We start from the raw sequence: 21,868 nt of genomic DNA, 5'->3' as shown, positions 1-21,868 counted from the left end.
ATAGCTCACGGGCCCAGCCGCTCCGCGGCATGTGGGATCTTCCCGGACCGGGGCACGAACCCGTGTCTCCTGCATCGGCAGGTGGACTCTCAACCACTGCGCCACCAGGGAAGCCCTATAACATTTTTAATGTTTGAAAAGCAACTTTCCTTGCATTTGGATAATAATGATGATGACTTTTCAGACATAGTTGTGATTTTTTTGCAAGAAGACAATGTCTGAGTAAGATTTGCTGCCACTCTGAACCTTTAGTACTTCACAAAGTATGAGAGGTACATGTTTGCTTTTCCTTCCAGCTTCTTCATCTTATTGGTGCTTATACCTTTAAAAGGGTGTACTCTTTGAGCTAGTACATGCTACTTAAGAAGTGAACACACTCTTAAAAGTAGTTGGTGGAAAAGTTCATTAATATTCTATGTATGTGGCCCTTGTACTCTCCTGTACTCTCTTTAGAACGCTCTTAGAAAAGCATTATCGGGCTAGTAATAAGTCAGAACTCTGGTAATCACTGGGTCATGGGCTCTCAGACAGCCTGCCCTCCCATCCTCTGCCTTTATCTTGGTTCTGCTCATAACACTTAAGCCCAACTCCGATGCTAAATACAAGGTACATGAAACTCTCCCTCCCTCTCTAGGGAAAACAGAGCTCACTTGACCCCTGATCCTTTTGTAATTTGTGGGATCACAGACTGAGGCAGAATTAACTTTAAACATTGTTGAGCAGCCCCCTCTACAACCCCCTTATGGAGTCACCAGCCACACCTGGCTTGTAGACGTCTCATCACCGGGAACCTCCTGCCTCACATAGAAGTGGGCTCCCTATTCAGAAAGGTATCACTGTTGCCAAGAGAGAAGGCAGGAACAGTGAGCAGTCATCAAAGTCGTGGACATATTAGGACTTTGAATTTTATTCGCTCAGCAGGGAGAGCTAATTTAAGCAGAGGAATAATCTGAGCAAAGCTTTACTTCTAGAAAGTGAATTTGGCAGTTGTATAGAGACAAGACATAGCAGATTGGGTCAGGAGGCAGGGAAATCACATAAAAGATTATTGCAGAGCACCTAGTGAGGAGTACTGAGGACCTCAGTGTAGGTGAAGGAAGCACTGAAGCCCTGGTTTATAACGTTGATGGTTCATCACAGTCACCTTGGCAGCTTTTTTCAACATACAGATGCCTGGGACCCATGCCGAGTCTTTTTTTTTTTTTTTTTTTTTGCTATCTGGTTTATAAATATTCCAGAGGTGATTCTGCTGTGCTGACAAAACTGAGATCTGCTGAAATAATAGTAGCCGTGCTTACTGAGCAATTTGAGGTTGTGCCAGGCTCTTTACTCAAAATAACTCACTAAATCCTCTCTGAGCTACCTGCTGTTTTATGCCCAATTCACAGATGAGGAAACTAAGCACGGAGAAGTTAAGTCGGTGGCCTCAGGTCACATAACAAGTCAGTTATGTGAGAGCCAGGATCAGAGCGCAGACTGAAATAGGATGAAAAAGCTTGGTGTTTTGTTCTGTTATTTGCTTTGAAAATAATATGAAATTAAATTAGCTAGCTTTTCCTAAAAGATAAGATTTTTTAAAAAATCTGTAGAACTGGAAAGTCACACTCAGGATTCTTAAAAAAAGGTGTGTGCTTAAAATGTTAAATTACAGGAAAAATGATTTATTTAAATCATTTTTAAATAAAATGAGCCAGCCCAGCATGCGTTTCCTGGCTTTTTGTTTCTCCTACTGCTACCAGCAGAAGAACAGAAATATGATGTCATTTGATACCCACGTACCACCCCTTCCCCCCTCCCCTGCCACCACTGAGCTAATGAAAGAGTACAATAAAATATTTCTGATTCAGGAATTCCTTTGCTGACGAAAACAAAAGCCCAAAAAACTAGTTTTCCATCATGCCCGTGATGTCCATTAATAACAGAAACATTTAAAATTCCTTATAAAGAAAAAGAAAAAAATAAAAATCACCCATATTGTCCCCATCTGAAGGTGATAATGTTAACATTCTTCCAGAAGCCTTCTTTTCGTATTGGTTTTAAGTCTTTATTTCATTGGAGATAAAAACTTGACCTATTAATATGGTTTATGATGTTCATATATTTAAGGTTTGGATTCCCCACTGATGGAAAAAATCCGTCATTTATAAATTTATTTTGGCAAAGGGCTATCTTTCCTAAACGGTGCTCCACAGAATGTTAGTTCCACAAGGTGTTAAATAGTATTCTACAAAAAAACAGGGCTACATGGCCAAGTAAGTTTGGGGAATGCTGCATACCACCATTCTCATCTTGGCAATTCACAACAAACATGAAGCCCTAAGAAATCATGCAGAAAGGCACTTGTTTGTTTAACCTAGCATTTCTAGTAGCCTTTCCCCACTTTTTGTGGAAAGACTTTAAATAGCTTTCTTATATTGCATAGTTTGGAACATGCTTGGATAGGATACAAGGTAAGGCACAAACTCATTTTTCTCCCAGGTAGTCAGTTTTCCTATTTACTGAATCGTCTCTCCCTTCCTGCTTGCTTATGAGGCTTTCTTTATCATACATTAAATTCCTAAATATCTTGGGGTCCCTCCTAGAGCTGACTTTTGGCTTATGTATTATTTCGAGATAGGGCATCTGTCAGTATTTTTGAGGGAAGCACATTTGAGTATAGAATAAATCACCTTTAATAGCTACAGCCATGCCCTGGTATATCTGAGTATCAAATGTGAACTTTCCAGCAATAAAATTGAGGCCAAGTGAGTCATCAGGTGTGGAGTCTATTGAAGAAATTTTTGCATTGGGTAGGAAGTCAGACTTGAAGGGATATGCAACGTTTTTTTGGTAATTGGCCACATCATTAGCAGTTTCAGTGGGCAAGGGCTGTATTCCCCCCACCCTTTTTCCCAATTAACAAGAATGATGGTACTTAGCAACCTAAGGTTAGTCAAGACTCAATTTTGAGTCAGATGTATTTGGAAACTTGTCCATACATATTTTCCTTTACAATATTCTGGCTTCATGAGGCAATTTAGTAAAATTATACCCGAACTACTTAAGATTATAGAATTAATCACATTTCATCTATGAGTTGCAAGTTTTAATTGATCTAATTCTCATGGCCTGGAACTAGCAGGGACCACGTGAATTTCTTTTTTACATGGTTGTGAGGCTAGTACTTTTTTGTTTGTTTTTGTGTAAAATATCAGATTGATTAGCCCACATTTTGGACACCTAGAACCCACATTTTAGATACTTAAATGATGCTAAATCCCCTTTCAATTGTATGATACAGTATACAGAAAACTTTCCTCCAGTTTCCTTGGGGAAAGAAGAAAGTTAAGAAAAACCAAACATATTTATATATATAAAAGCGTGTCTGGATGGAGAAACTCTAACATGTTACTGGTGGTTATAGACAGATGATAAAAGTTTGCTGGGGGCTTCCCTGGTGGCGCTGTGGTTGAGAGTCCGCCTGCCGATGCAGGGGACACGGGTTCGTGCCCTGGTCCGGGAAGCTCCCACATGCCGCGGAGCGGCTGGGCCCGTGAGCCATGGCCGCTGAGCCTGCCCGTCCAGAGCCTGTGCTCCGCAACGGGAGAGGCCACAACAGTGAGAGGCAAAAAACACACACACACACAAAAAAAACAAACAAAAAAGTTTGCTGGGTATCTTCTGTTCTTCAGATTCAACTGTGTACCCCTGGTAGAATGACCAGGATGAACTACATCCATGGGCTTGCTCCCCTGCCCTCTGGTTTCTGGTTGAGTTCGGCAACTGGAGAGAGAGGGAGGAGGGTGAGGCTGGGGTATTGATTTCCCTGGCCCCTTATTTGCAGGATTGCCGTGCTGGCTGAATCCCTCAACTGAAGGTCACAGCTCCTCGCCAGAGGGGCTCCTCCATATGGCTCTCTCCTGGGTTCTGGTAACCACTACCTCCCTTTGCCCTTTGAGCCCCACTGTTTCGAGCTCCATCACAATCCCTGGTGATTTCCCTTGGCACATCCTAAAAATAGCAGTGATCACTGACCAAATAGTCCACCGTCAGCGTTAGGATCTAGGTGCTCACTTAAATGCTGGTTACTGTCAGTTATCTCTTGGCTAAATGGATGTGCACTTACACCTTGTTTTTCTCTTAGATCCAAGAGTTGAAGACTGGCTCCTCATGTCCTCGCCTCTGCCACAAACTGTCATCCTGGGACTCTATGTCTATTTTGTCACATCCCTGGGACCAAAGCTCATGGAGAATCGAAAGCCCTTTGAACTCAAGAAAGCGATGATAACGTACAATTTTTTCATAGTACTCTTTTCTGTGTATATGTGTTATGAGGCAAGTGTCTTCAGTATTCCTAACGGGAGAATTTTGCCTGAGTCTTTATGTTTGTCTGTCATGATGTTTCTTGTTATGACTGTAAGGGTAACTCTCCAAGATTTAAGAAATTTCAGAAACTTAGCTCACTAGAGTAGATGTTTGTCAAAAAATTGTTATATATAGACCAGATATTGAACTCCTTAGAGGATATAGTCTGCCTCACAGGTGGTGAGAAAAATTAAGTCCAGGGACTTGCACGCAGTTAGCCATAAAAGATGATTGAATGAGTCCATAGATGTTAAATTTTAAGGAAACTCAGAGTTGGAGAAGTTAGATAACTTACCCAAAGTACTGTAGGTGGTAAGTGGAGGACTGATATTTGAATCCAGGTCGGTCTGACATCAGAGCTCATCCTGACTCTAATGAGTTGACATCATCATGGTAGCAGCTTTGGGTTCTGCATGCCCTGATGACCTGTTAGGTGGTAGACTGTTTGGTTTGATTTAGCTGGGCTCTGTTGGGGACAGAGAACTTAGACTCATACAAAGCAGTAGGTGAGGGAAGCTGTCCGTTAACTGTCAATAAGAGAGGTGGAGAACTTCTAGGACCCAAAAGCAGACTCATGTATGCTCTCTCTCCCCTCTGCTGATTACAAGTCTCAGCCACCCTCCCTTACCTGCTTTTCTGGGATTTCTTGCTTCTCTTCCAATGCTGGCTGGCTTCCTCATCCTATTCTCCTTATTTACTTCCTCTGCAGCATAGCCTATGCTTCCTCACAGCTGGGTCCCAGGAGGGCCTCGCATGACCTCTCCAGCCTCTCTAGACACCATGGCCTCTGCACATGCATCCTTCCAACCTGATTCCTGCCACGGATCCACCCGATCAGATCACCTTAAATCTGCTCTGGCCTCATTTCTCACGGCCTTCCTGAAGTCTGGACTTCCTCTGCTGCCTTCTACTTTATTTCCAAAATTAACTCACAGGTCACCTTACTCTCCTTTCTGGAGCATAAGCAACTGAAAGGGAAGGAGTAATAGAATAGAGCTAGGGAGCAGAAAAAATACATGCTTTGGGCAAGTTATCAGAGATAGGATATTGCCTACTATAGGACAGTGCTAAGAACAGACCTGGAAGCCAGGAGACCAGGGACTAGTTAGTCCCAGTTGCACTACTAACTAGCTACCTGATTTTGAACTAGTCATTTAAATACTCTGGGCCTCACTTCTCTCATTTTATAGAGTCAGGATTGACCTTGTCTCTCAGATCCCTTTATGCTCTGTGTCTGGTTGTACCATTGAATGTGATGTCCCCAAATATATTTCCCTGCAAGGAATCCAGTTATAACCAGTAAGTTCTGGTTTCTGTTTTAGCAATTACAACATAAAAGGTTTGAGAATATCTGAATCTGAGAGTTTCTATCTCCCATTAACCAGTAATACTAGAGTAACTTATATGCAGTTTTGGGGTTTTTTACCTGCCAAATATAAATTATTACTCTTCCTTTGTGAAAGCCTAAAATATAGACATATATGTCAAAAGCTCTGCAGGCTTTTGGAATGTTCTTAAACTTAATATCAGGAAAGCATTAAGTTCTACTTTCTATTTAAACAAAGACTTTTGACAGCTGAGCAACACATCACCTCCAGGACACATTCAAACGCATGGTTTATTGGGTGGGACACAATTACATTTGCTCTACAGAGTGAACCCCTCTACTAGGGATGTTAGGGCAAATATGAATAAGGTGAGAGGAAGTACATCAGACTAAAGGAACCCACGTGCCTCATTTTATAGCGATGGTTTGAGTGTGCTAGTTACTTGGCACCAGTCAAGAAATAAAGAGAGACCAGTGAAGACCCTGAAGAAGGCTACATCCCACAGCTTCTCCTATTTGGTGCAGCGCTTGTTTGGCATAGGGTAGCATGGGGAATCAGTCATCCCCATCTGAGTGGATGGACTTAGAGTGTTACTTGCATCAGTCAGAAGTGAGTCCAAGTGCAAAAGAATAGGAAGATGCTCACTGACAGATCAGGATTTTGTAAAACAGATTTAACTAGTTCTGTACCACATTCCCTTGTTCCTTTGAGAAAATTCATTGACTTGTTTTTGTAAGATACTTTTCTCACCCATGATATATGTCTTATACTTTTCTGAATCTTAATTCTCAAGATTTCATAATTTACCAAGTTAATAGTGTGATTAATTTATATTACAAATCAAGCTAGGAGCTAGTATCAATCAAAAAGGATAGTGTTTTTAAATACCACAGTGTAAGTAGTTTTTCTTTCTCCTTCATTTCTTTTCTTTTTACCATTAAAGTGTCATTCTGATTATGCCTCATAAACTTTTGCCTTTAGAAGTTAATTTACTGTAAAGTTGTCATTTCAGCTTTAACAGTAATTAAAAGTACAAACTTGTAATGTAATAGAAAATGATATAATCCTTATGCTGAGAAAGAAGACATCCTAGTGAAGATGTTGGCATTCGTGAGAATAGGACTCCAGAGAAGAACTGGTCATATTGTCAGAACAGTAAATTAAGCCAGCCATTTAATATAAATGTTAATTTTAAACTAGAACCCTTAGTTTTTCATTTTCAGGTACTGTTTTAAAAGGAGACCTTCCCACCGTCAGACTGAAAGAATGTCAATGTAATCTTTGAGTTAAGGTCCAGATTTATCAACAATAGGCTTTTTCTTCTCACCACTAGCCTAAGGTCACTTCGTGGGTGTGTTGGAATTAAGGCTTGCCAGACTGCACTTTCTTGTTAGTATTTTCATCTCTTACTTGTCATGTGAATCCAAAGCAAAATTAATACGTGAGTCTTGTATTTGGTCGATCTTGATTTAAAAGCTATGGACTATCACTTCACGTTACATCCACTAGCCGAGATAGGAAAAACCCAGTTGATGCAGCCGTTGGGTGAGTACATTGAGAAAGCTGCTTTGCTCATTTATTTGTTGACTAATTGCAAAGGCTAGAAATTATCAGAAAAGACTGATTTCAGACTTAGTCACCCCTTTGAGAGTACACAGACATATGCACAAGCACATAGAGATGTACACAAGGTCAAGCACTTACCAGTATTTGCTGTTCCAACAAAACATTCCTAGTATTTTGTTCTCCACTATATTAGAATAATCATTCCAAGAAATAGGTATTTTAGTTAGTACACAGTTTATATAAATGTGACTTTAAAATTTTGAAAACTCTTTTTTTAACATCTTTATTGGAGTATAATTGCTTTACAATGGTGTGTTAGTTTCTGCTTTGTCACAAAGTGAATCGGTTTGAAAACTCTTGATGCTTTGATATCAAGCAAGTTCCTGGTTTGTAATTGTTCTAGCCCGCCTTTCCTTCTGCACTGACTGCTGACTCAGCTGAGAATGTAATGAAGAGACATACTCAAAACTACCTTCATTGTAGCCGTTGAGCAAATATTTCCTTCTTTAATATGCATGTGCTCTCTTGCAGTTTGTGATGTCTGGCTGGGGTACAGGTTATTCCTTTCGATGTGAAATTGTTGACTATTCACGCTCGCCTACAGCATTGAGGGTAAGTTTCTTTTTGGAGAAACTTGTAACACAAAATCAACGTTAAAACTTTTTGGACTCTATTTGTAAACACTGAATGTGAAATCAGAATGAGTAAGTGACTCAATTATCAGAATATATGTGTTGAGAGAAAAAGCTAAAAATTACAAGAAAAAAAATCAAAGAAATTCAGGTGTGTGATTTTCTGTAAAATGAAAACTGGTGCTTTTCTTTGTGAATTTCTTGGATTTAAAAGTAAATTTATGTCTGGTTCTTCAAAAAACAGAATTACCATATGATCCAACAATTCTACTTCTGGGTATATACCTAGAAGAATTGAAAGCTGGGATTCAAAGAGAGATTTGTACGCCAGTGTTCACAGCATTCTTCAAAAGATGGAAGCAACCCACATATCCATCAGCGGATGAATGGATAAACAAATAGTGGTATATACATACAATGGAATATTTTTCAGCCTTAACAAGGACGGAAATTCTGACAACTGCTACAATGTGGTTGAGCCTTGAGGACATTATGCTAAGTGAAATAATCTAGGTACAAAGGGGCAAACAAATACTGTATGATTCTGTTATACGAGGTACACAGAGTAATCAGATTCAGAAATAGGAAGTAAAATGGTAGTTGTCAGGGGCTGGATTCACCAATGGGGACTTACTGTTTAATGGATACAGAGTCTCAGTCCTATAAGAGGAAAAGAGTTCTGTGGATAGACGGTGGTGATGGTTGCACAAGAATGTGAATGTGCTTAATGCTACCAAACTGTACACTCTAAAATGGTTAAGATCGTAAATTTTATGTAATGTGAATTTCGCCAAAATTAGAAAAAATAAAATTTTCTTCCATGTAAAAATAAATAAATTCATATCTATGTGTGTTTCTGCAGATGGCACGCACCTGCTGGCTTTATTACTTCTCCAAATTTATTGAGCTCTTAGATACTGTGAGTATATAATCACCACATTTGGTAAATGTTTGATGTTTCAATGAAAGCAATAAACTGTGAGTGTACAGTTGTCTCATAACTTTGGTTATCTCTGTTCCTCAGGCAGACCTCATATTATCTTTTACTTTTTATTATCAGTTATTTTAGAGAATAGGATAAACTTATTTTTCAGTCTTTTGCAAATGCCAAAAGATTTTCTTCTATATCAACCGCCTGGTTAAGATAAGAATGTAACTAACACATATACTACAAAGCTATGTCTCTATATAGATGGATGACAAGTTGTTTTGTGAAGTAAGTTCAAGAAGCAAAGAGCAGAGAATATGTTGCCTTTGGTTCTTTATAGCAAAGCACTGTGTCATCCATACTCCTTTAAGAAGATAAATGCTTCAAAATTCATAAACTTACACTAGAATGTCAGCTTATCCCTGGAATATCAGTAATTTGGGTAACATCAAAACTATTTCCATCTGCCTTTCTGAAGTCCATGTTTACTGGTCTTCTCCCTTCCTGAGTATCAACTCTGACTTTGAGTGACTAGGCCTGGGAGAAGCAAGTGCCATGGATTAGGGTCCATGATGAGAGGAGAAAGCCATGCACCTTTATTTCCAGAAACAAAGGAAAGCTGGCTATTTATTTTGTTTTTGTGGCATGTGGCTCTTATTCATCTGGAATCAGTTCGGGGCCTAAGACTGACACGTGTTTTCTCTCTTCAGAATATATACCACTACATTTCTGGTAGCAAATTTCAATATGCTTTACCTTCTCAGCTGGCTACGCATAATGTTAGAATTAGAAAGGAGAATTTAGTGAGTGTAGAATCCAGTGGTTCTCAAACGTTAGCATGCATTAGAATCACCTGGAGGACTCATTAAAAACACGTGTGCTTGGATCCCACCCGCAGAATTTCTGATTCAGTACGTGTTCGATGGGGCTCAAGAATTTGCATTTCTCTCAAGTTCTCAAGTGCTGTTATTGCTGTTGGTCCAGGGTCCACACTTCAAGAACCCCTGCTGTAGTCCAGTGGTTCTCAAACGCTGTGGTGCTGGAGACCTAACTGCGTTAGGAAACAAAAACCTGGGCCCTGCCCCCAGCGATTTGGTGTCAGATGGTCTGGAGTTAGAGACCAGGCATGGTTATTTAAAAACAAAAAACAGACCTTCCTGGTCACTGTAATATGCAAACAGGGTTGAGAACCACTGACCTAGCCTGGAGCATTAAATCTGAAGAGAAATGGAAGCCAGAAAGTTACAAGACTTGTCCAGAGGAACACCACTGCTGACTAGGACCTAGGACCCCAGATTGCTGGTTTATGGCTTTTTCTGTTGCACCGTGTTGCCTTCCTCCACATGCATAAGCAAAAGCATTTTGACTTCATTGTTCCTGCTTTGCGTGTTCTCAGTTTCAGCTTCCATAAGGAAACTTGCTGCTCTGTGTTCTTCCCTGAACCACATTTCTCAACTACTCTTAGGAACGCTTTTGTTTCTGCTACTCTGTTTAGTCCTGTACTAGAAGTCTAACTCATCACTGGTCTTCTGCATTTTGAATATTTTTGAACATTTAATTCTGCTTTTGAATATGTTTTTGAACCCCCCCCTCCACAAAGCCTTCCTCTTCTACCTCTTTGTTTGTCGTTTCTGTAAACCACTGGAGACATTCAATCTGGATGGTGCCTCTGTTGCCTTTCTCATTTTTCCTAAGCTGCTTTGCTTTCTTTTCCACCCTACTTCCCCAATTAACTCTTCAAGTATTTCCCTTTTCCTCTTTCTTTAATAATAATTTGCTAGCTTCAGACTTGCTACAAGTCCTCTTTTAGTTTGCTTAATCCCTTATCTAACTTGGTAGGATGTGTTAGTTAGGGAGCAGTGTAGAAATTCAGTCCTAGGACTTAAAAGTCTCTGCTTCCCCATATATTTCAAAATCCACGTGGGTTTTTTTTTTTAAACCAGTAACGTTTTTTCAGTAATTTTTGGTCATATTCTTCACTTTATATCTTTGATTATTAAATCTTCATTCAATATCTTTTCACCTTTTTATTGATTCTTGCATGACTAGGCATCGTACCTAAGTTCTCTCATACTTATTAGCTTTTGAGCTGCCTCTTGGAGAATCAGCTGCTTCTACAGGCATTCTGTAAGGCAACTCTTTCAAAGCACATTACAACGTGGAATAGTTTGCACTTTGCCAATAGTTTTGTAACACTAGATAAATTATTGCATGATTTTATATGAACTTGATTTTCTTTAAATTATTTCAGATCTTTTTTGTTCTGCGTAAGAAAAATAGTCAAGTGACTTTCCTGCATGTCTTCCATCATACCATCATGCCATGGACCTGGTGGTTTGGAGTCAAATTTGCCGCAGGTAGCCAAGGGAGAGTTGGGATCATGTGTTACAATTGATTACGTTTCTGTATGCTATAAGCATAAATCCTGTCCTTAAATGTGATTTAAAAGAATCTCAAAACATCAAAGAATCACTTTGATCAAACTTCTGACTTTCATTAATTATCTGAAACATAAACATAGGACTCCTAACTAGATCTCCCCTCCACCCCCCAATACTCTTTAATATGTAAGACCTTTGGGTATAGTCTTCTACACATATCCTTTAGTTGTTTTGTTTGGATTTTATTCTTGTCCTATATAGTTCTATAACTATTTCTAAATAAATAATTAACAAACAAATAAAATGACAAAATCCTTGGTTTTATAGGAATATAGCTAGATAACTTATTCCTTGTATTTCCAGGAAGTTAGAATGTTTATCTCAAGTTCCATGTCTTCTTTGCTTTCAAATTTCCAAAAACTGATACACATCCCAATCCCTAACAACTCTGTAAAGATGTGTCAAATTGCAGTTTCCCACCTTCCCTAAACATCCTACCATAGTAAAGGATGTTTTGATATTGTTTTTTAGGTCAAAAATAGTTTAACTCAAAAGCTTGGCAAACAGGTTCTTTAGTTGGTTTTGATTTTATGCTTCTGAACATCTAGAATATGAGAAAACAGAAAGGTAAGTAATTTTACCTATCATAAATTTTTAAATAAGTGATATCCTGAAGGATATAGTCTTACTAGCAAAAATTGTTTGGGGTATTTATGTATGCTAGTTTCTTCAATTTAAGAAGTCTTCATGTAAGCCTGCAGCTCATACTAGACAAAGCTTTAACATTTCCGTGAAGAGCTCACCTCTATTGGGTATTCTGACTTGGTAAGACTAAAAGGAAAGAGAAACCACAATTGAGGAACTCTTGTTTGAGTTTTAGACTCTCTAGGCATGGGGAAAAATTCTGCATGTCTCAGAGCATGAGGGGACATGGATAAGCCAGTGGCTAGAAGAAGATGGCAGAACCTAGGGGAGCTGGAAGGGCTGTCCCTACCTTGGCCTAAGGGCATCAGATTTTCCAGCATGTAAAGTAGCTCCTTGCCCCAAATTGGCATTTATCTGTTGAGGATTTTTTTTAAAGGAAATGTAGTTGTTTTTCTTATAATGTATATGTGTTAATTTAAAAATTTAACTCACATTATAACAAGATAGTCTCATCTGTGTCCATTTTACAAATTGAAGGTAGTTATATTATTTAATCTCCATTATTTTTCTTTGCTTTCTGTGTTTTTATTTTCTCTCACGTGTATATTGTGCCTCTCAGTTCTTTCTACAGTGGTATTTCTTAACACTATTTTTTTTGGTGAAAATGAGAAAATACCTAAACATCCAGTAATAGAATGGTTATGATGTCTTGTGTTTATAGTTGTGAAATGCAAATGATATTGAAAGACATTTAGCTCAAACTTTTGTTAAGAAGCTTGGCTCCTAAATTATCAGAAATAGATGGCTATTCTTACTATTCTGTTTTTAAAGTATGCTAGACAAGGTGTTTTCACACCCTTAGAACGAACTTATTCAGATTTCTTCCCTGAGACCAGATTATTCTATTACAACACTGAAAAATAAATATAGATTAAAAATATATAGGAAGACAATACTCCAAAAACAGTGATTTAGAGAAATCGACACAAAAGTGGTCTCCCTCTCCTTCTTTATCCATCTCTGCATTTTCTAATTTTTCTAGTTTGAATATCTGTTGGTTCTATAATGGGAAAAAATAAATTTTATTTGAAGAATAGAGTTGAGCATTTTTCTAGTTTCTCTCTTTGAGTCCATTGATAGTCTGGTTTCCATTTAAAAAACAAGCAATGCTTTCAATAATGAACATTTAAACATATAATATTCCTCAATTTTTCAATGTTACCATGTACATTAAGCACTTTGTAGTGGATTCATTGTCCACACCTCAATTCCCCGTCGGCTTTACAAAATGTAAGTGGTAGAAAATAATGTTTTCTTCTCTCTCATATGTTCCATGAGTTGGCACTTCTGCTCAGTCTCATGTGTGGAACCTAGTAAACCCTTGTACAGCACACCTGGTATCTATTCAGTGACAAGCACAGCAACAAGAGCTGAGGTATTCCCAGAAGTGTGGTGTGGCATTGGCTTTCATTCCTAGAATAAAACTGTCCAGTTTAAACTGTCCTTTCAAAAACTTGAGCACAGCTGATCTCTATCTAGTATTTAATTTCCTGTTTGCCTGTGGTACTCCTCCCTGGGATAATAGCAATCCACCTTTTCTTTTGAACGTGATGAAAATATTTCTGAGGCAGGTTTTTATATTAATTATGTATATACTCCTTCCCAGAGATATGGAGAGTTGTGATAATTACCCAGGTGGCTCCTTTATTTTTTTCCAAAGCAAAGGAGTAAAATGTGATGGTACTAATTATAATTCATCCTGAGATGTTTGCTTTTCAGAACTATTATGAAGAAGAAAACAAGCTTAGAAAATACTTCATTAGAAAAGCCTTCCAAAGAAGATATGAAAAGCATTACTAATTAAAATGTGATTGTTCTGTGAACAAACATTAAAATAACTTATCAGAAAATAATCATTACTAGAGAAAATAAGCAAGTTAATTTGATTTGATAGCTTATTTTGATCAGTAACCCTTACTGAACACTCTTAGCTACACGAGTGCTTTGTTAAATTCCTGTCCGTAGGAGCCTCATTTTAGGACATTTAAATGGTGAAAGTTTCTGAGTGGAAGATAGAACCCTTGACCAAAAAATGGGAGAGGTGTCTTAGTGAGAAAGGCTCAGTCTAATGTAGTTCATTATCAAGCATGAAATAGATTTCCTGTGTATATGTAATGGTGAGACAAATGGACTTGAGAGGTATTTGGCTTGTCCCCATGTTAAGCAGCTTGACTCCTAATCTATTCTATTTTTAAATTAGCCTAGAAAAGGTGTTTTCATACCATACTAATTTATTTATTCAAGTTTCTTTTGGGAAATAAGACTAGTCCAAATGTAAATAATAAAAGCTGGGAGGTTGTTAATAAGCTTCATTAATTCAGTTTCTTCTGACTTGAAATTTGTGATAATTACAGGATTAGCTGAAATTTGATTTACTTAGGAAAGTTTATGAAGCACAGTATAGCATAAAAGAGACTTTAGGGGAATATTTAAACTACTTAAAAGTAATTATTTAAAACAGGTATTTTAAGGGTGTACTTTGGCAGTGGTAGTATTTAGAAGAATCTAGCATTGCTGCAATTATGAATGATTTTTTAAAAAAATAATTATTTCTTCCATGAAACAATTTTTATGACATTTCTCCTTAGAAGATTGTGGTTGAAGTAATAAATTTGTATTTTGCTTTAAACTTTCTATAACTCATAGTGTTCATGGATTCAGTCCTTCCTCTAACATAGGCAAATCTGTGAGGTTTTGCTTAATTTCTGAAATTAAAGAATATTAGAATAAATAAAATAGCATATTTTGGAGAAAAATTTAAATTCTAGGTCAGCATTACTAAGCTGAATCAGGCTGTGCATAAAGAATGAAGATTCTTCAAGATTGTGCATCTTAGGAAAGAGACACTAGGGAAGAGTTTTGGTTTTTTTCCCTACCATCAACTGAACACTCTGTTACCTCTTCCACTGTACTACTGATCCAGCTAAACACAATTGTAACAATCTTTGCTTATATTCCCCCCAGGGTCCTTTTCTTCTATTCTAAATTGAAAGTGATCAGTGGGAGATGTGGTGAGATCAGAAGAGGAAAACCAGGATAGGAAGGCACAATTGATAATAGTCAAATAGAAGCAGTAAGGAAAGATGATTTAACAATTAATAAATGTTTATTTTGGAAAAACAATGATTGATTAAAGCAAACTTAGCACAGCTTGGTAATGAAAGCCAGTGGTTTTACTGCCAAAATTTTGTGGCACTTGGACTTCCCTGGTGGTTCAGTGGTTAAGACTCCATGCTTCCACTGCATACTGCAGGGGAACGGGTTTGATCCTTGGTCAGGGAAGTTCCGCATGCCACGCAGTACGGCAAAAAAAAAAGAAAAAAATTGTGGCACTAAAAGTATTGATGGAAAACTATTGAGAATGGAAAAAGTTAATTTGATTCCACACAATGTTATGTAAAATAATATTCTTAGTGGCTTTATTCATAGTAACCCAAATTGAAGATAACTCAAATGTCTTTTAATGGGAGGATGGATACATTGTGATGCATTCATATCACATAATACTACACAGCAATAAAAAGGCAATCACATGGTTGAATCTTAAAAACAGTATGTTGATTGAAAGAAGGTAGCCACAAAGAATACATCCTGTGTAATTCTATTTATATGAAGTTTTGTAACAGGCAAAACTAATAGTTGATGATGGAAGTCAGAATAAAAGTTACATTGGGAGGAGTATGTCCTTGGAAGGGGCACATGGGAACTTTATGTGGCATCAGCAATGTTCTATATCTTGAATTTGGTGGTGGTAACAGGTGTATACATATGTAAAAAATCATCAAGTTGTACACTTAAGATTGGTGTACTTTGTGTGCTTTATATATGTTAATTCTCACTAAAAATGAATTTGATTACTATTACTTAGCAATATATTATATTTAAAAAGAAGTCAACTTAGTTTGTTAAAGTAACCAAATCATAAGACTGTTTTAAGGTTAAGATATCACAGAATAAAGTCATGCTAATTTATTTTACAAGATTTGTATTTTAGTTTTACTAACTGGATGTATTATCCAGCTCCCTCTAATTTTATAGCTATTTAACAATAGAGATATTTCATATATAGTTTTCTTCCTAATAAAATTAAAGAAATAATTATACTAAAATTTCAGTTCAGACACAAATATGTCTCATTTTAAGGAACAGTGCCCCTATTTTACAATATTTTTTTCCAGGTGGTTTGGGAACATTCCATGCCTTTCTAAATACAGCCGTACATGTAGTCATGTATTCCTACTATGGACTGTGTGCATTGGGACCAGCCTACCAGAAGTATTTGTGGTGGAAAAAGTATTTGACATCATTACAGCTTGTGAGTAATTAATTTTCTTTAAAACCAGATATGAAACTAAACTGGAGTCCCTTGTCTTCCTTACGAATGAGGATACTAACTAAAGAGCAAAGTTTACAAGACACAGGGATATAAATTGTCTGGCCTCTTATGGCATCCCATCATTGTCCTTTCTTTGTTATGTGAACTTTTCTCAGGAACTTTATTGAAAGCAAAGCCTATTTGGTAGCCAAGAGGCTCAGACAATTAAACTAGCGTGGGTATCTTTATACTATTTTATGCATTTATATAAAATAAAAATATTTATGTTCAAAATTATGTGAACCTCATTATACATAATATTAAATTAGAAGTTAGACATTCCATATTCTAGATCTAAATGACCTTGAGGGAATGTAACTTTGAGAGGATTATGAGCCTTTCTGTGTGCCTGCCTATCTAGTCCTAACATTTATAAGTCTATTTTCCCTCCAACTAGTAAAAGTACTGTGGGAATTAAAGGTGTAGAATGGTGGTGTAATATACATATTGACAAAAGTGACAACACCCTAAATAACTAACCATAAGGAAATGAAGAAGTAAATTATTCTAATTCCTGCTTGGGAATATTACAAAGTCATGAAAATTATTCACAAATCCTTTCTTTTTAAGCATTTTTTATGATTGTAAAGTAATACGTCCTCATTGCAGAGAAATTAGAACATCTATACTGCATATAGAATTTTTTTTAATTAATTAATTTATTTTTGGCTGTGTCGGGTTTTCGTTTCTGTGCGCGGGCTTTCTCTAGTTGCAGCGAGTGGGGGCTACTCTTCATCGCGGTGCGCGGGCTTCTCATTGTAGTGGCTTCTCTCGTTGCGGAGCACAGGCTCTAGAGGCGCAGGCTCAGTAGTTGTGCCTCACGGGCTTAGTTGCTCCGCGGCATGTGGGATCTTCCCAGACCAGGGCTCGAACCCTGTTCCCTACATTGGCAGGCAGATTCTTAACCACTGCGCCACCAGGGAAACCCTGCATACAGAATTTTGTATCAGGCTTTTTTTTCACTTAACATACTCTTAAATGTTGTAGAAACTTTTTAATAATGTGGAAAAATACTTATATAGCAAAAAGAATACATGTTGTTCATTATTTTTTCAAATATGTTGATAATATTTACACAAACACACCTGCATAGAATGTTGAGGATGCTGCTTACACTTTCTAAGGTTTCATTTTCTCGTCTGCAAAATGAGAGGAATAATTGTATCTACCGCACAGGAATGTTCTAAAAGTTCCTTAAGATAATGCAAGGAGGGCTTCCCTGGTGGTGCAGTGGTTGAGAGTCCACCCGCCAATGCAGGGAACACAGGTTCGTGCCCCGGTCCGGGAAGATCCCACATGCTGTGGAGCAGCTGGGCCCGTGAGCCATGGCCGCTGAGCCTGCGCGTCCGGAGCCTGTGCTCTGCAACGGGAGAGGCCACAACAGTGAGAGGCCCACGTACCACAAAAAAAAAAAAAAGATAATGCAAGGAAAGCTGATGATTATAACAGGAACAATGTGAAAATCTTAACTATGGTTATAACAGGATACATTGTGGGTAATCATTATTTATTTTTATGTATAGATTTTTATTTTCCAAAATTTCCACAGAACGCATGTTGCCTTTTAATCATGAGAAAAAATATATCCAAAAAATCTGGATGTTAGCCCAAAACATGTCCCTTTTAAGACTGTGTAGAATGTTCTAGAACACAGAGCCCTTGGGCATCGCTAGGAGGGTCACCAATGCCCTCTCACTCCTTGCAGATTCTCTGCTGCAGTTGGCAGATAGGATGTATTTTTTATCTATGACGGTGGAGGACCGGTGGCAGATATGAGGACTTAGCGATGCTTTGGCTCCTACAAAATAAGCGGGGCTCTAATTAGAATGTTTTTATTCCCCTCCCCACCAATGGAAATATCCAGTCTACCAACAGGACAGAATGTTTGAAATCAAACTGCCCTAGAAAATTAGGCCATAAGGTAGTGGTCCTGTATGCATTTCATCGGTCAAGGACTCAAGTCAGAGACTGATGGTTCTCTGAGTGTGAAAGGGCTGCTGCACTGCCCTGCTCCAGGGACATTTACATAGCTCCCCCTGGAGCTGTGCACTTTGGCAGGACTGAATAGTAGTTCCAAATTCCCATCTGCATTTTGACATTGTTCCACCCACTGTCATTCCCATAGAGGCTAGATTGAAAGATAAAATTCCCTGTCCAACAGTAGCCTGGATGTGGTTGGAGAGTGTTTAAACATAAGCAGACAAAGAATGCATTAAATAATTGCTCCATTGTGACTCTTCGTAGCTAAACAATACTTTTCATTCTTCCGTCTGTTAGGTCCAGTTCGTTATTGTCACTATACACATAGGCCAGTTTTTTTTCATGGAGGATTGCAAGTACCAGTTTCCAGTCTTTCTGTACATCATTATGAGTTACGGGTGCATCTTTCTGCTGCTCTTTCTCCATTTTTGGTACCGTGCTTACACCAAAGGTCAGAGGCTACCCAAAACAGTGAAAAATGGAATCTGCAAAAACAAAGATCACTGAAATTCAAGCACAGCATAAATCTATGAATAAGACTGATACCTTGTCTTCCTTGACAATCAAGAGATATTTCCATGTGCAGTGCATTTTGTATATTTTTCAAAACTAAGAGCTTGTATTTTTATGATAAGTTATTGGGGTTTCTGATATTTGAGAGCCCAAAGCTCCCAGATAACAGTCTTCTGATAATTAGAGCCTAAAGCAGCCAGTTTTTCAGCTGCTTTTAAACCTAATCTAAAGGTTTTATTTAACACATTTTGTTAGCTTGAAAGAAGGATGTGAAACAGTAGAGTACTCTTCAAAGAAGTCCAGTATAGATGAAAAATATCGTTAGATATTTTGAGCACGGACAGAGATCCATGCCGTACAGTAGATTCCTTCTGCCGGGTCTGGAAACCTTTAACTGTGGGCTCTGGCTTTGTTGCTTGTTGACTATATTCAGAAGACACTGTATTTACTCTAAACTTAAATTCCCATTCTAAAGAGCTAATAGGGCGAACGTTCAGTGTATTTTTGATCAGTTATCATTTAAAATCACTAATGGTAATTTTTAATGGATCTTTTGAGTAGCCGGCACCAGTTTTGCTTGTAAGACTTCCTCACAACGCTTTTGTTGTGTAAACTGTTTAAAAGTGACAATCCTTTAGGGTAATACATTGATGCACTTGAAACTAAGGTTAAGTTATTATTTTGAAAACAAGGTGATTTGTTCTGATGGCTTAATGAACACTTTGCTATCACCGTTTTGCAATGAACTTTGTATATTTCGGGAAAGAGGTGAATTTATCAATGGAAAAAATAGTTGTCTGTGGTGTTGTCATGTCACTTTCTCACATCATGGTTTAAAGGATTATCTTGGTTAAATATATATTGGTTAGATGTGTAAATGTTCATATCACTGGCACACACTAAATGATTTTAGACCACCCAGGGATGGGTTAAGGGTGGCTTGTGAAGCAACTGGAAGCAAATGGTGGCACAGAGATTATCCAGGCAAGATTTGGTGACAAGGGTCTCTCTCATAATGAGAGAGAGCAAGAGAGAGACTGTATAATAGTTATTGTTATAGATTCACTGCATGGAAAAATATTTTCCAGAATTATGAATTAATTAACAGCCTGGAATTCTTTTTTTCAACCTTATAAACTATATAATGAGGGACTGAAATTCATTTTGCATAGCTCTCATTTCTTTAAAATTGCTACTTTCTAAAAGTCGTATTTTCTTGTTGGAGAACCCAACTACTGATCAGTAGAGTTTTGCCCAAGAAACAGCAATATTTGGACATTTCTGAATTTTTCCACAGTGTTTTTTTTTCTTGTTCTATTTTACTTGATTTTGAAGGATTGCTTATGCTTGTATGACTGTAAGCAATTAGTACCCCAGTAATTGTGTAACACACAGTGATACTTATTGTACAATAAAGGCTGAGTTTTTACCAACTGTAAACTCCTAGAGGTAGGTGTCTCCCTCCTAATCCATTAATCTGTACCATGGCCTTTTCTCTTCACACTCAGCAAATTAGTAAGGTTATTTGCCTTTAGTGACTTCACTCGCTTACAATATGAGAATTTGAGGGTTGATAAAAGGGGAGATTTCATTTTTTTTTAATAAATAGTAAAGAACAGGAGAGCAAAGCTAAAAGAAACAGCAGCTCTAATTTATTTCTCTGTGAGAGTCTCAGGGTTCCTTAAGTGTTTTCCTGTTTTTCTCTTCAAATCCAACCAGTGCTAAAATGAGGAGGTACGGTAGATGCTGTTACACATACACACAATTCCCAAAGACCCCAGTAGGGTAAAGACCAAAAGGAAGCAAAACTAAACGAAGAGAAAACAGGAGAGTTTGTTTCTTCTCTTGCATACTTTCTGCCCTGCACTGTACAACCCCTCCTTGTCTCCGTGTAGTCTTTAAAATGTTTGCTGTGCCTGTGAACTAACAGCAACATGTGACAGAATCACATTCTACATTATATGAATAGGAGTGGAGAGCTAGAATGTTACATGAAAAGAAATCACAGCTGGCAGAGGTAACCTCCGTATGAACAGCAGCAGATTAGAATGGGTATCACTGGATGTAGGATTGGATGGGCCTTGTTTTATTAAACAGCTCTGTGGGTCACATAGAGTTTCTGCTGGAGTTTCATCCCACTTTCCAGGACTTCCTTGCCTCTGGGTTTGCTTACCTAACAAATAAAAAGGCCAAAAGGCCAGCTGCAAAATCTGGCTTATGACATAAAGCTCTATGAATCCTTTAGAACCTATATCTATATTACAAATAAATGCAAATGTAAAATTTTAAATATCTGTGGGACATTGCCATTTTACAGTCTTAACTGAGTAGAATTCTTAACTGAGCAGACTACATTGTTACATAAATTATAAGATTATGATGTTACATTTCTTCAATTATCCCTTATCTCTGTTAACTACTTTTAACGACTGTGGAAAACTCTGTGGATACTGTCAAAGTTTGGGTTTGGTTTTTGGTGTGTGTATTATAATAAATTTGTGGTATCACATGCACATGTGTGTGTCTTTCATTTTGGAATCTAACTGCATGTGTTTGCGTGGATGGATGGTTTTTAATATGAATATTCGTTTAACCAAATCATTTTACACATTCGTTGTACACTTGTTATGTTCAGAGCCCTGTGCTAGACATTAGAGTGATACAAAATACAAAGATGCCTCCCGCATAGTTGGGACCTCCTGGAGCTTGCAGGCTGGCAGAGGAGATTATGTTACAGGGAAGTATATGACTGTTGCCGTATGATTGAAAGTCGTGGCACTTAGCAAGCAGGTAGGCTCCATGAAGGTATTTAAATTTGGGTCATGTATTTAAGATGTACAGGTTGTCAAAATGGGGAGTGGGTTAGTGGGCAAGGTGTTCTAAGTGAAAAGAAATAACAACTCAAGGCCCAGGGGAAGGAAAGCATTAGGAAAGTGTAGGGAATGGCCAACAGACCAGATTGAGCGAGGCACCTGTAGGTGTCACAGAGAGATGAGGCCAGTAGGGAGGAGGGCTCTGACACTGGAGATGTGCTGCTGCAGCATCCGCCCTTGATGCCTCAGGCAAATAGGAGCATCCAAGGATTTGGGGGAGAGGAGAGGTATGACCAAAGTGGT

General features: G+C 38.0%; 1 protein-coding gene across 5 annotated transcripts in view; it reads left to right on the top strand.

Annotated features, from left to right (window-relative positions):
• Positions 1–21,261, top strand: part of ELOVL7 (ELOVL fatty acid elongase 7) — a 72,239-nt gene extending 50,978 nt beyond the window's left edge. For 4 of the 5 annotated variants that reach the window (XM_019930010.3, XM_019930011.3, XM_033852889.2 and 1 more), the window contains 6 exons: positions 4,124–4,314; positions 7,770–7,850; positions 8,733–8,789; positions 11,050–11,155; positions 16,063–16,199; positions 18,537–21,261. In XM_019930010.3, coding sequence (XP_019785569.1) covers positions 4,124–4,314; positions 7,770–7,850; positions 8,733–8,789; positions 11,050–11,155; positions 16,063–16,199; positions 18,537–18,746 — 782 coding nt within the window. In that variant the 3' untranslated portion in view covers positions 18,747–21,261. Of the gene's footprint in view, positions 1–4,123; positions 4,315–7,769; positions 7,851–8,732; positions 8,790–11,049; positions 11,156–16,062; positions 16,200–18,536 lie in introns of those variants that run through there. The other variant, XM_004322266.3, reaches the window with a different exon arrangement.
• Positions 21,262–21,868: the final 607 nt, after the last annotated feature.

This window comes from Tursiops truncatus, chromosome 3, assembly GCF_011762595.2.
Source record: "Tursiops truncatus isolate mTurTru1 chromosome 3, mTurTru1.mat.Y, whole genome shotgun sequence".
Taxonomy (NCBI): Eukaryota; Metazoa; Chordata; class Mammalia; order Artiodactyla; family Delphinidae; genus Tursiops; species Tursiops truncatus.
This window is presented reverse-complemented; position numbering and strand designations above follow the sequence as displayed.